This window comes from Centruroides sculpturatus, unplaced genomic scaffold (genome assembly GCF_000671375.1).
Source record: "Centruroides sculpturatus isolate CEXI.00-Female unplaced genomic scaffold, Cexi_2.0 scaffold1614, whole genome shotgun sequence".
NCBI lineage: Eukaryota > Metazoa > Arthropoda > Arachnida > Scorpiones > Buthidae > Centruroides > Centruroides sculpturatus.
In genome coordinates, this window is record NW_019385753.1 from 112,386 (window position 1) to 128,251 (window position 15,866).

A 15,866-nucleotide genomic window follows, 5' to 3' on the forward strand; every position below is an offset into this window, starting at 1 on the left:
CCCCCCCGCGTTGGAATTTCGAAAAATCCTTTCTTAGTGTGCGTTTCCATGACGTACCCTAACTGTGTACCAAATTTCACCTCTTTAGGTTAAGCGGTTTGCTCTGGGCGATGATGAATCAGTGAATGAATGAATGAGTCAGTCAGGACAAGCAATTTTATATATTTAGATAAATTTATTTATTTATTTATAGTTTATATATATATAGGGAGAGAGAGAGAGATTGTATAGAAGTATTCAGAGAGCGATGAGCATTAACAAAGTTATCCAGACGGTTTGTTCAGCTGAATGCTTCTAAGAAAGATCCAAACTTGATGACAGTTGATCCCAAACAATCTTTTAAGATTCTGACTGAACCAATGAATATTGTCAGTTTGATAACTATCATCCATTAGGTAATGATGTCGTGGTAGTTCTCTTCATCTTCCACATCTTCCAGAGAGCCAAACACATCCGTTTAAAACACGTTTTAATTAATTAAAAAAATATTAAATATTCCATTACAAAATAAGATTAAAATTGAAGAATCTCATTAAAATATATAAATCTTGATTAAAATTTATTCTACAACGTTTTTAAATTTAAGAGAAATTAATAATTTATACACGTAGAGATAAAATTAAAAAAGAAAAAAAAGTTTAATTTGATTAAATGATAAAATTGTAATTATTAAAATTATTAAATTGCTTCGTTTTGAATTATGTATTATTCATTGATGAAAAGTTTAATTAATCATTAAAATTTGAATAAGATTTCTAAACTTGGCATCAATGGGAAGATGCTGAGAATTAGCATTCATAATGATGAATAATCAATCTAAAAGAAACGTTAACGAGATATTAATTAGGAATAAAATGATGCAGTCTCATTAAAATATAATATAATGGCTACAAAAATAATAAATAACGATGAATACTTAAAATAATAATAACAATATATAAACTGTAAAATATATATATATAATTCGAGTTAGTCTATAGATTATCAATTTAATTAATTAAACTGAAGTACAGTACTTAAACACATAAAAAATATAAATATTTATAATATAAATCAATAAAATAGTCGTAAAAAACTTTTAAAATTTAAAATTCGAATATTTAAAAAATATCGATTCCTATTGGCTTTTTTTTCGACCAATAATTTGATACTCGACTTCGGAAACCACGCCTATTTTTATTTAAAAATTTAATTTTATCCAATCAGAGAAGGTATATTCATCATTCTTATTTCTCCTATTTTTTGTTATATAATTGCACGACCCAAAAAAAATTTTTTTAGATTTATTTATATATAAAATTATGCAAATTTTTTTGATGTTTTAAAAAAATAATAATAATAAATATATAAAGTAAATTCGAGAATTTAGATCGATGAGAGCGATCGAAATTTATAGGTTCCATCGTTATATTTAGGTTGAATTTCTAATTTTAATCTGTGAATTTTTGTTTACTTTCGTGTTTATATTTTACACTATTAAACTATTATAAATTGTTACTCTTAAAGCATTATAAAAATTATAAAAACTGAAGTTTATTGGACGTATCTACATTACTAGTGTAAGAACTAAAATGTTTCCATAGTTTATTGCTATCTTTGATTAAATAATTTACATACTCCTGGATTTATGACTTCAAATATTTGAATTTTGGAAATATTACTAAATTCTAAAAATTTTTTTATAAAAAGAATCTGGATTCGAAAAATTTACATTTTTCGGGTCTTTTTTTAGATCTGGCTTAATATTTTTCGTAAAATTTGAATTGCTAACGTGTAATGATGTTCGAAAATTTTCTCAGAGAAGAATTTCCTGAGAATTCTAACAGGAAATTTTTATTTTTTTGCTATCGCTACAATTGATTTCGAAATTTTAATTACGGCAGGGGATTCTAAACTTGAATTTTTTCTATAGCTAAATATTTTATTTTTAATTATTTAATTCTTAAAAATACTCATAAATCTTAATGTATAAATTGTAAATGCAATTCGATCTCAGCGAATAGTGGCAATTTTTCATCTTAGTTTTTGTTTTTCCCCCCCTTCTGCCATCAATTTCTTTTTCATTCTAAGAATATTTTAATAAAAAGCCAGACAAAAAAAAGAGAAAGTTGGAATCGGAAGATTCTTCCTCAAACACGGGCATTCCTTCTAGAAGACCAATACGTTTTCACGTGGCCACCATTGCCGCCATCTTAGCGTGTTATAAAAAAATCTAATTTACATTATGATTTTGAAAGTATTTCTAGAATCTAAAATTATTACATTTTATGTTTTTATATTTATAGTTATTTACATCAAAAAATTTAAAATTTTATTAGTGTAAACTTTATTCAATTTACGTTGGATTTTTTTTTTAAATTCAATCATATAAGTCAATATCTAAAAATCAAATAATAATAATTTTAATTTTAAAAAGTTAATATTAAAAATATTAAAATCCTTATTTACGTTTTAGTTTTTATGTTTATTTAAAAAGTAAATTTAATTTTATTATTTTAAAAAATAACGTTATTAACTTTTAACACCAGGTACCGCTATTTACATTTGTAAACAAACGAGGTCAACGTGTTTAGGTTTATGATAAATGTTCAATTTCATACATTAATTTTAAAGTAACTTAATGTGTTTTGTATATTATACTAATCTTTAACTAATAAAAAAAATATCTACTTTATATTCTATTCAGTTTTATTTTTATTATAGATTTTCGATCTGAAAGGTTCCTTCTTTATTTGTTAAATTCTTAAATGTTTGTCAAAAGATTCTCCAGAAAAAAAACCTGAATTTTCTGGTTTTAACCTTCGTAATATTGAATTTCAAATATGACGATCCATCATTTTTGAATAATAAAAAGTAAAAATTGTCATGTTTGATCGAAAAATCCCAACATTCGATCGATCAGACTCATATTTAAATATAGTTTATGTATATATCGCCTTTTATATGTTGAGTTATGAGATGATAACGTTATAAGGACGTCTATTACTAAAATTATTGAAGTTTAAATTTATTGGAAAAACTTTTGACCTTTAATTTTATCAATCATACTTTAGTAACATAAATTATTTATTATATAGGTTCCTCTTAGATAATGGAACGTTCTAAGATTCAACCTCCTCCATATGAATATCCACCTCAATGGATCTCACCAGAAGAGGTAATGTTAATCATTTTCAAGAACTTCTAATCGAAATCCTTTAAATTTATAAACTGTTGATTATGCCTGATACAGGAACGTTTCTAGTGATGTATAGATAGGCACGAATTTTAATAAGTATTTTTTGTGTCGATATATTCATTCAGTTATGCATTGTTATAGAAGGGCAAATTATTAAGATTTATATATATAATTATGCTGTTTATAGATAACTTTTTAATATTGTTATTATACTACATGATTTGACACCAAAAACGGTGATTCTTTATTTAAACTTCTAATGTATTTGGCCTAATTGGTAGGCCATCCTCGGAATAAGTTTGAATAAAAGTTAAATTAAGAATTGTGCACTGATTATTCATATTAATCCTAGTAAATTTATAAAAAGTAAATCACTTTCTCATCTACTTTCATTGTATTTATTGAACAGTAAATAAGTTATGAAACACTACATGTTAAAAAACATCTTATAAGCTTGTCAACTCTTTTAAGATAAATTATCAGATAATGAGATAAAATTAATCATTTTTTATTTCCTGTTATTGATGGAGTCATATGCGACAAGATAGGCAATATGAAATAAAAACATTTGAATGTTCTGATACATTCAGTTATCTTGAAAATAAAAAGAATATTACATACAATTAATTAAAGCATTATCTCTTTTATATATTGTATTTATTCTAATAAACAAAACTCTATAATAGACTGCAACAGCAAGATGAAAAAAGTTTTAGAAGGCATTCTCTGATAGTAAGCATACTGTCTATTGGAGAAGGATAAGGCTTATTGTAAAATGAAAAATGCACATTTCATTCAGCATTGTTACTGTTACCCAGGGATGCTTGGGGCACATGCCCCCTTTTTCATCTGTGTTGCCTTTTTGTAATCTCCAAAGAGACTCTAAATTCAATTATCAACAAACAACAAAAAATTCATGACTTCTAGCCTATTTTGCAAGTATAAAAGAAACTAATGATGATATTTGTCCATCGTCCCATGCAACTTAGTTGTATGCTAACCAAAACTTAGCCTTGAAAAGAAGAGCATCCCTTGTTTTCAAGCTAAGTTAGTATCAATTGTAACCAGTGCTGCCTTGTGGAAGTGCTAATCTGACATTGAATCACAATTTGAAGCTTCTTGCATAATGTATGATGCCCTTTTTTATAGTCTGGGGGCACTGCTGCTGTTCCCTTATGTTAAAATAATAAAGTGCAAGTGTGTTGAGTGTTGCACTGTTGTTCAAATAATAGTACAGTGATAAAAACTTATCAGATTTATTTCATTAGTAGTCACCATTGAATAATAATTGCACCCATTCCCAAAGAATATAAATAATACCCTCTAATAAACAGCACATTTACAAGCCATCAAAAGTTATAGACAGCAAATTGTTTATTAGAAATAAATATGGTTTTATTAAAAATGTGATTATAACTAGTTATATAATAAGTATAAGCACTATAGAAGTGTTAGAATATACTCTTAGAAAAAAGTAGATTTGAATTTTAACATTATATTCTATTGTAACATATTCATTCTTAAAAAGCAGATATTAATATACAGATTGTTTCTCACTTAGAGTCTGTATTTATATGTATATGTATAAAAATAAGTTAATTAGACTTTGAAATTATTATAGTGTAGATCTTAATTACATAAATAGTGCTAAATATAACTTAAAGTTTTTATTTTATTTAAAATTACTATTATTAAAGTTATAGTTTATTCACCAATACCATATATTTTCATGTTATTTATAAATAATGAAAATCATTATATTGTTACACAAATTATGTATACAGTATTTGAAAATAACATTAATAAATTCAAACAAAACATTCGAATTTTTAACTTAAAAAACGATCTTTCATTTAAAAATAAATGCTTATTGATTTAGATTTCTGTATATGAAGNAGAGTACACTAACAAGAATTTTTGCACAACAGCTGTATGAAGATCAACATGATACCATAACCATCAAAATAATGCAGCACTAGTCTGTTGTGCTGCATTATTTTGATGCCAAAGATATGGGGATTTTATGGAATAATGCTAGGGTTATCAGGGTCATCAGGTCACCCATATATGCATAAACTAAAAATCCAAATATACAGGAAGAAGTTAAAAAAGACTCATACTTAAGTACAAAGAACATGGAGTTGCTACCAATGATGTAGAAGTTTTTTATATATGATTCCAGGCAGGATGTCCACTGATACTTAAAATCTAATAAATTTTGAAGACAATACTTAAAAACTACTTAATTTTGAGTATTAACATATGCTTCTCTCTCAGTGATGCAGAGAATTTTTTTCTGTTGATTACAAAAATGTAGCCCATCTAACCCTTTTTAAGTATTTCTACTCAAAATTAAGTAGCTTTTAAGTATTGTCCTCAGAATTTATGCATTTGTGGATGATCTGATAATCCTACAATTATTTTGGACAATCTCTTTCATTCGGTGATGCATTGAGTAATAAAATTATACAGTGTAATTTCTGACTTTAACTATGTCTATGATATTACAAGAGGTAAACTAACAGATAACATAAATAAGTGAAAAAATTTTTAACATAGAACATTAATTTTTCAACTAAATTCCTATAAACATTTAGGCATTTTTCTCAATGTTCTATCAGCTCTGAAAATGAGAACTTTAGGTAGCATGTTGTCAGAGTCACTGAAATACATGTTCCTCAATCTCTTCATCACTCGAAAAATGTGCATTTTTTTCATGTGATGAAAGTGATTATATAGCAATTTCCACCTTTATGAAGTTTTCGAAGAACACTTATGTATTGCACAATGAAGAAGTTCATGAACATGTACTGCTATGACTGTAATCAACTGACTTTTATGCAGCATGTTTCAGAAGCTTGTAGAACATTGGGACAAGTGCTTGAATGTTTATAGGATTTGGTTTAAGAACAAATGCTCTATGTTAGAAATTTTTTGGTAAGTATCTAACTTAATTTCTGACTTCCCTTTGTATTATTGTATTAGTATCTGTTTAGTTATACTTTGATATATTATTTAATATTTTTCTATTAATTGTCTATTCTAAATTTTATATCTCATAGTAACTTTTGTTTATAAGTATGTTGTAATTGAGAAATATTTTCTTTTCTCTTAAGCATTTAAAAATCATTAATTCTTATAATATGTTTGCACTTTACACCGACATATACTATCACTATAACATTTATGTGCAGTGGCGTTACAGGAGTGGAGTCCCGGACACAGAAATTTATCTGACTTTTGGAGAAAGATCTTATCCGCTAGCACTTTCAGTAGTGTAAAACTACCATCATCAGGCGGTACATAGAATACGATAGTTTAAGCTTTCCGAACGATATTCCAACGGTTTTTCAAAATTTCAATATCGAATATTTCGAACGATATTTCTGACAGTTCAGCTGATTATGGTTTTCAAATGTTATTTAAAAGTTCTTACGTCATAGTGCATAGATAAGAATGATAATAAATAAAAGTATCATAGTGGGAAATAGCCATAAAAGAGTTTAGTTCATGCATATAGTGCGCACCAAGGCAAAATAAGCATATGAGCAACAAAGGAGTATTAATATCTTGGGTTGAGTTGTTTGAAAGCTGTTATCCAAATTCGTGGGAGCTCGAAAGTTGGGGAGTTACACAGTGTGGTAGTAGAAATGTCATTAATTCTTAAAAAAAAGCAGTTGATAATGCGTAGATATTTGTAGCTGTTAATGAATATTTATTATGTTCTTGTTTGGTAGTAAATATGCTTTAATTACAAAGAGATTTAAAAATAGTTTAATGGCTTTTTAAAACTTTGTTTTATTTCCATGTTTTATCAATATTCACTTTAAGTGAAATTGGATCTTAAAGCAAGCTTTGTCATGTAGTCACTACATGGCATTACATTGTAATGAATAAAATAGGCTGAAAATCTCTTTCAGTGCTGTGTGGAAGTGTGTTGAAATTCTGAGACAAATCAACAAGGGCCAACGTCCAGAACTTTGATCCTTACTGAATGGTCATATGAATCATATGAACAAATCTTGGAAAAATTAGTCATTCTATAGTTTATTTCAGACATCTAATTACTTCAGCTTTATAACAGAGATCTAAACAACAGTATTTTGGCATCAAATTATTAGATGATGGTATTTTCTAAAGTAATTTATTTTTCTAATGAAAATAAGAACGAGAATTTTTCAGTGTAAGAGCACCATAAATATGACATTCTAGCTAGCAATTTCGTGGTTGGATCAATGGGATCCAACAATTGCATATTGCAGAATAATGTGCCACCAAACTTAGTTGTGCTCAGAATGTAATCTGAGTACAACTAAGTTTCTGATGCTCAAGTACAGTACCTGTTGAAGCTGCCAAAGTTCATGATATGAGAAAAAGCTTAGTATTTATCTGAAAGTGCACAAGAATATCTAAGTAATACTGAGTGATGAAACTGCTGGTCACAACTCATCAGATGGAAAGTAAGAAAAAAAATGACAATTCCTAGCTTTCCTCACTTATGTTGTACACAAAATTTTATTGTGTATTCAGAAAAATGTTAGAAAGTTGTCTACATATGAAATTAAATGGAAATACTCTGAAGATTTAATAAAAATCATTTTAATTGCAAGAAGCAATCTGTGTTACTTTTCAGTTCAAAATGGACCAAAGTCCAAGACTCGCGTTCTCCATTGTTACAAAAACATGCCAAAAATGTAGTTTCCACCAATGGTAAATGAACATAATTTGTCATTTAATCCAAATCACAAAGATTGTATTTTTCAGTGTGTTCAGTTTTTTAGAATTCCTGAAAAATTAGATTCTCTGGATATCAGTCCTTTTTGAATTGAGAGGTTCATTTAATACAAGATGAGTGATTTGTATTATTTTATAGTAGTATAAATTATTTATACATCTGGAAGCAAAGATCACAGTGATCTCAATGCTGTAATTGGTAATGCTTTTTCCTAATATTCGGGAACTGCATGGTTTGAATTTCACTCTTCCAGATATCCCTAATTAATTTATAATTATTAAATATAACATGCAATGATGGCAACTTTTTTCTCTGAAATATTTCATTACATGTAACTAGGAACAGTTCTGTATTTTTTATGTTTAAAATTTAAATTATAATTTTAATCTATAAATTATTATTTTATTATCATGCATTATCATATTTCACAGCATATAAGACATAATTTTTTTTTGTTTTTTACAAAAGGGCTCAAAAATTGCCATGCATCTTATAAGCAAATAGGATAATGAATCTCCCAAATTGCATGCATTGATATTCAGTTACCAGCTTAGCTACAGCAAAAAAAACTTTTATGGTAAAAGCGTTTTTATAATAAAGCCATTAGGTGGAACTCTAGGGTCAAATTGTTTGGTAATTTATTATTATTATAGCTGTTATATAGCCCAATGGCCTATGGCAGTAGTTGGCTTTATTATTATAATGTATTTTGTAGGTTGTTTGTTTAAAAATTTTTTTGCTATAGCTGCTATGCAGTTTTTGCATGTAGTAGTTAGAATATTTGAATGGTAAATTTTAATTATAAATGACTTCTTTTAAACTCCTCTTTTTCCCTAATAAATAAAAACGTGCACTCTAATTATACTTTTTTTTAACTGTAATAGGAGTAAAAAAAATTTGGGCCTGAATGCCAAAGGTGTGGGATGGTTTAAATACACTAAATATTATGTGCTGAAATGGGGATGTCTTATATGCCATAAAATAGAGTTCATTTTAGGAGTTTGTTATATTTTTATTTAATAATAATGTTAAGAATATTTATTTACATTCTTATAACCATCAAAACTGTGTAACTAAAGTAAGAAATTGATACAGATTAGTATGAATTTGATGTGTAGTTATTCAGTTTAGTTTTATTACTTGAATCATTATGTATATTAATAAAACAATTATTTTATGAAGTTAATATAATTTTAAACTTATCTTTATTTGAAACATACACGAAAATAATATTTATAGATTGAAATTTTTATCTTTCAGAGACGATATCATCCTGATTACAATGGCGATATGAAGCATTTCCTACCTCGTCTTGTTAAGTTAAGAAGAAGTAAAGTGACTGACACTGTAAGAAGTTTAAAATTTTTTTTATTAAAAAATTAATTTTATACAATAAACTAATACATAAAAGTAAATAGTTCATAAACTGTTTAAGAGCTTGTTTATTTTTAAATCTCAAACACATCCCTTTTTAGAGTCTCAGTTTTTGTGAACAAAATATATCAAGAACTATTGTTTGTATTCATAAAAACATAGAAAATCCTGAAGGCAGTTAAAAAAAGTTTATAAGAAATTCAATTGTTTTCTTAATTATACAAATTGTTTCAAAAAGGTTGGGAGAAAGTCATACACATGTGTTCAGATGATTAACAAAAAACAAAGACTAGTGAACATATGCCTAAAAATAAACTGTTTTCAAGTTACTTGCAAAGTTTGAACAAAGTTTAAATTTTATAAAATCTCATCTTTGAGGTTATATGAAGGATTTACTTTATCGGCATGAAGTAAATAATAAACAACTCTAGGAAAGAATAAAAACGTCTTTAATTCAGTACAAAACAATGTCAGAATTTTTTAAAATGTACGACAATCAATTAATTAGTGAACAGATGTATCAAATAGAGGACATTTGAAGACTTACAATTTAGGACAATTTTTCAAAGCAACAAGTTTTTATAAAACTTTTAAAATTCAATAAAATGCATAATTAACTATTTTCCAATCCTTATTTTACATCAAACCAGATTGATGTTAAATAAGTATAAGAAAATAGTTAATTATGCATTTTATTGAATTTTAAAATTTATACCAGATTGATGTAAAATAAAGAGGACCAATGAGGAACATATTGTCCAAAATGTATATCCTCCAGAATTAGTAAAGCCTGTATATTTTATCTTCGTTGTGTGTTCCTGTGTGATTCATTCTGAGAGATTGAATCACACAGGAACACACAATCTTATGCTTACTCCTAACAATTAAAACGAGAAGAGGCAGTCAAGTACAAATATAACAATTTTCATGTTTATTGGAAATAAATAATCTTTGTAAAAATTTGCTTGTAACTTGAGAATAGTCTATTCTTAGACATGGACTTTTTTCACCTGGACCTCTTAAGATATGAATTTTTTATTATCTTTTTGAAATGTCTTATTTACTGCATGACAAATGTTTATTTATCATTTAGAAAATTTTCTTAAACAAAAATAAATATTCATTCACTCAAGAATAAAATAAAAATATACATATTTTTTCTTTACAAGAATTACCAAAACATGTGCCATTCTATGGTGATTAATGCAATTTGATATGTTCCATTACAGTTCATTTTCATATCATTTATCAAAATCATATTATTTAAACAAAAATGTGATATTTATTTCATTCCATTTAATCAACAAGTAGATGTATGTTTTAAAGTATTTTTTAGTATCATGTATGTTTTTATGAGTATCTCTATAATTTCAGAACATCTTATATAAATAATTTGAAACAATTACTTTATGAATTAAAAACTCAACATCAAACAAGTAATAGATTATTTTAAATCTGATGTTTTTGGTATACATATAGACCATCATCAAGATCAGGCAGATAGCAAAAATTTTAAATGGTTGATACAAATCCACAAATAGACATTATAAATAAATGAAAGTAAGCATAAAATAGATAAGACACTGTAATATCAAATTAATTACTGTATTTAAAACTACAATGTAGATCAGTGGTTCTCAACCTTCTCATTGACAAAGATCAAAGAGAGATTATAAAGCTGGGGTTTGTTAGAAGAATCTTATACCATCAGCATCATGTCACTTTACAGTGACATTTCTGAACATTTTCCTTTCTTTTTTATTAGTGAAAAATATAACGTGTTTTTTTTCCTGTGCAATATCTATGGGGGTCCACAAAAAAAAAAAGTAAGAGGAAAAGGGTCCATGTACCAAGATATATATGTCGTATACGTATTCAATATTTTAAATAAATTATATTTTAACTCTTATTCAAGAAATGAGTAATAAAGAAATTGACAATATATAATACTGTAGAAATTTAATTCTCAATAAAACAATTGTTTTGAAGTAGAATTATCCTAAAGACCACTAAAATATCACTGTGAACTCCAATTCGGTATTTTTTTTCTGTGGACACCCAGTAATGTTACATGGTCCCTGGTTGAGTACCACAGTGTAGATAAAAGTTCAGATTTAAGGTATCTGAACTTTTATCTACACTGTAGTATTACTGATGGTGAATACTTCCAGGAATTATATAAGAAACTTTCATGACTCTAAATTATTGTATAAACAAAATCCTACTGTCTATAGATTGTTAAGAAATGACAAGGACAAAATTGCAGAGCAGGATTTACATCACACTGGCTGAAAATAATAGCATGGGGAGTAAGATGGTTATACAGAGTACACTAACAAGAATTTTTGCACAACAGCTGTATGAAGATCAACATGATACCATAACCATCAAAATAATGCAGCACTAGTCTGTTGTGCTGCATTATTTTGATGCCAAAGATATGGGGATTTTATGGAATAATGCTAGGGTTATCAGGGTCATCAGGTCACCCATATATGCATAAACTAAAAATCCAAATATACAGGAAGAAGTTAAAAAAGACTCATACTTAAGTACAAAGAACATGGAGTTGCTACCAATGATGTAGAAGTTTTTTATATATGATTCCAGGCAGGATGTCCACTGATACTTAAAATCTAATAAATTCTGAAGACAATACTTAAAAGCTACTTAATTTTGAGTATTAAATTAATTAACATATACTTCTCTCTCAGTGATGCAGAGAATTTTTTTCTGTTGATTACAAAAATGTAGCCCATCTAACCCTTTTTAAGTATTTCTACTCAAAATTAAGTAGCTTTTAAGTATTGTCCTCAGAATTTATGCATTTGTGGATGATCTGATAATCCTACAATTATTCCATAGAATTCCTATAACTTAAGTCTCAGGCCTTGGAGCTATTAGTCTTCTTTTCAGATATTTTTGATTTTTCCACTTACAAATATCTAGAAAGAATAATAACTCTGACAAAACATGGTGTCCAAATTGGAGAATACCATCCTCTTACTATATTGGACCACTAGATGGAAATCATGAATTTAAGTAATTTTAAACTTCTAGTCATACATTATCTGACAATTTTCTATGCCAGTTCATTGTCACAAGTAAAGAACCAAACATAGGAAACTGTAAATAGTAATAATAAAATGAGATAGGTTAAAAGAGAAAATATAAGTAACTTCAAGCTAAGGCCAACTAGCTGGACAGGTCTTCCCAAAATGAAATTATCACACAATTGATATCTTTATCGTATGGTGTTTTCATTTAAAAAGTTAATTTTGTAACTTGAAAGGTAAGGCATATCTGCTTTCTTTTTATTTTTTTGTATTTATTTCTTAGTTTTTATTTCAAATATTTATTTTAAAAAATTAGAAATTCACTTGTGAATGGCATAATGTCAAAGAGTAATAGCTAAATACCAATAATTTGGATTAAAATACACTAAACTCTTGCTAATCCATCTATTCCTTGCACAGAAGAGTTCCAGATTAGTGTGTATAGACCTAAAGTCTGCATAAAGGTAATAAATGATGTGATCTGTTCTGTCATGCTAAGGAAAATTACTCTAACAATTCTTACAAATTTGTAGATAAATATGAATTACTGTTTGTACTGTACATACCATATTAACAATAATTATTATCCAAAAACCAACCTTAAATTTTATATTCTTATAAAGCAAGTGTATAATTTAATAGAATATTATGTATTTTAAATGGTGCCTGCTAGGTACTTTAATTTGTAGGTATGGTCAACAGTCTTCTTGAGTTTGAATATTGAAATTTGGTCAGACCAATCCCCAAAGTTTCCTGTGTTCATTACTTTTATGTCAACATGATTCAAGTTGCTATCTCTGACAGAACCTAAGGTGTAACTCCATAGTCAGAAAAATTCGTCTTGAAACTACACTCAACTTGATGGTGGAAGTAACCTGCAGATATAAATATATGTCCCAGCTCAAAGAATTTCAGCTCAATAATGTCTGAAGATATTTCCTCCGAGTTAATGATGATCACCAGAAAAGTGAATAGACCCCAGTTTTTATTCTGCCCACTGCAGTTATCCAGCCACAGAGTAATGTGTCATACAGCATGAAATGGTAGCAACATAAAAAGTGCATAGAAAGAGCCAGAGCCGTAACTAGGATTTTGGATGCCTATGGCCAAGAATAAAAATGGCACCTTTTTAATTTTTATTATTAAAAAAATAAAAATGTTATTCTAAAAAAATGCTATTGTAAAACAATTATCTAATGACATTTAAATACTATATAAATATAAATATAAAAATATTTTTGTGTTATTAATTTCGAATACATATTATTCCGAAACCTTCTCGTTGGCGTCTTTATTAAATTGGCGCCTATGGCTGGGGCCTCATTTGCTGTATCCTAGTTACAGCTCTGAAAAGGGCGGACATCTTGCTTTTCTCTCCCAGATTCAGCTTTGTGTCATAGGACAGATGAAAATTTGATGAGTCCTCTTATTGACAGGAACAAAACTTTCAATAGAAAGAAGGCCTAACTCCAGTACTCACAAGTAGTTATAGTTTTTTCCTCTAGCACTTGAAGATATGGTCATTTTACCTTGCATTCAAACATTTCTTGTAGATATTGTAATTTAAAATTTAGCTTTCACCACTTAATACTGAAATTTGTACCTATTAGATATAAGATAGATTTACTAGTAAGATTCCCAGAAATGGCCCTAAATCAATTTTTAAAAAAATGTAGTTACAGTCGACCCTCCTATAATTACGGTCCCTATAAAACTACGAAAAAATATATGTATTTTGGAAATGTTGAGTCGGATTAGTGTAGAATCGATTAATTTTATGGAAGAAAATCTTTCAAACAGCCGTAGTCTGTAAACTTGACACGTGTCGGGCTGTGATTGGAACGACTTGTAAGAAATCGGATTCCTAATAAATTGAAACGTATCTATATCTTATAGGGGGCTCGACTGTANTTCCTCTAGCACTTGAAGATATGGTCATTTTACCTTGCATTCAAACATTTCTTGTAGATATTGTAATTTAAAATTTAGCTTTTACCACTTAATATTGAATTTGTACCTATTAGATATAAGTTAGATTTACTAGTAAGATTCTCAGAAATGGCCCTAAATCAATTTTCTTAAAAATGTTGTAGTTACTGTCCTTTTCCTCAGTACAACAGTATTGCCCTTAGATACTGAATTTTTTTGGAGGCAGGTGAACAACTATTATGACATACAGAAGTGCAATACTGTAAACAGAAATGAAATCTGAATAAACAGAAAACAGGATATATGACATGACCAAAATTTTCATGGAAATGGATGAACACAGGCAAACACACTGGAGGGTATGCTGGATAATTAAAGGCCAGATTAGTGAGAGTCTATTATACTACAATCTATTATTTATTTCATGTATTATGTTGCTAACATATAGCTTCATGCTTACACTTTTTGTGTAAGCGTGAAGTTTTTAGCATAAGGATTTATGAATTGATTCCAACAATACTCAAAAATTCCTGATGAATATTTAAATGTACTGAAATGTACTTAAATTTCAGTTTTACCCATTGGTAGACACCCTGCCTGTAAGTATTCACTCTCTTAACATACCTGCATCATTTATCTATTCCATAAGTATAGCAATTAATTTGATATTTATAGTGTCTTATACTATGTTATACTTAATTTCATTTCATTTATTATTATGTTTATTTGCAAATTTGTATTAACTTGTTTAAAATTTTTGTAATTTAAAGATTGCATTGGAATATTTTCCAATTTTCAAATCTGTCTGATCCTGATGATAGTCTATAAATAGGCCAAAAACGTTAGATTTAAAATAATCTGTTACTTATTTGGTGTTGACTTTATTTTTAATCATTTTTGAAATTCATTCTGGATGATTCAATAGAATATTTTAGCCATTGGTCTATTTATATCTTGCATTAATAATAATCGCTAATACATTTTAATTTTTTGTTCAAAATAAAGAATCTTTTATGAAAATTCTGATTTCAATATTTAAGCACTACACTTTTATGAAAATAGCCAATACCATAGAACTGCAAAACTAATATCCAACAAGAAACTGCTAAACTACGTGAAAGCAAATGTTTTCATCCATTTTAAATGGGTCATCACATGCTAAATGACCTTTGCAGTTCAAATGTAGCTGTTAAAACAAATACTTCAAACATAAAAGTTACTTGGGATAGATGATTGCTATCCATCTGCTAAAAGAGGGTAGAGGGTTGTAAGACTAAACTTCATAAATTGACTTCCACACGGGGATAAAGAGTCTATATCTCTAAAGTTGATAGCTAGATTTTTTCTCACAGCTTTGTAAATTTCTAATTGTTATAAATATCTAAGCCATTCTTTGCGGAGGTGCTATTTAGGAGGTGTGCTTGGTTGAAATTTACATCAATATCAGGGTCAGTGGCAAAGGTTGCTAATGCTGTGTTGGCCAGCCCTTTCGTGAGGGAAGTCTCATGTTCTTTGAGGTGGGTGTTTAAAGGTCATCCTGTAACGCCAATGTCTTTTAAATTGCAGTTGGCTCTGTGATTGGTACTGGGGAAAG

The 15,866-nt window shown here is 28.0% G+C and overlaps 1 protein-coding gene across 7 annotated transcripts in view; it reads left to right on the forward strand.

Moving 5' to 3' along the window:
• LOC111641792 (PDZ domain-containing protein 11-like) overlaps positions 1-15,866 on the forward strand; it is a 38,794-nt gene that overhangs the window by 3,748 nt on the left and 19,180 nt on the right. For 2 of the 7 annotated variants that reach the window (XM_023388015.1, XM_023388022.1), the window contains exons 1-3: positions 2,533-2,573; positions 3,078-3,157; positions 9,174-9,260. In XM_023388015.1, coding sequence (XP_023243783.1) covers positions 3,092-3,157; positions 9,174-9,260 — 153 coding nt within the window. In that variant the 5' untranslated portion in view covers positions 2,533-2,573; positions 3,078-3,091. The other 5 variants (XM_023388020.1, XM_023388019.1, XM_023388016.1 and 2 more) reach the window with 5 other exon arrangements.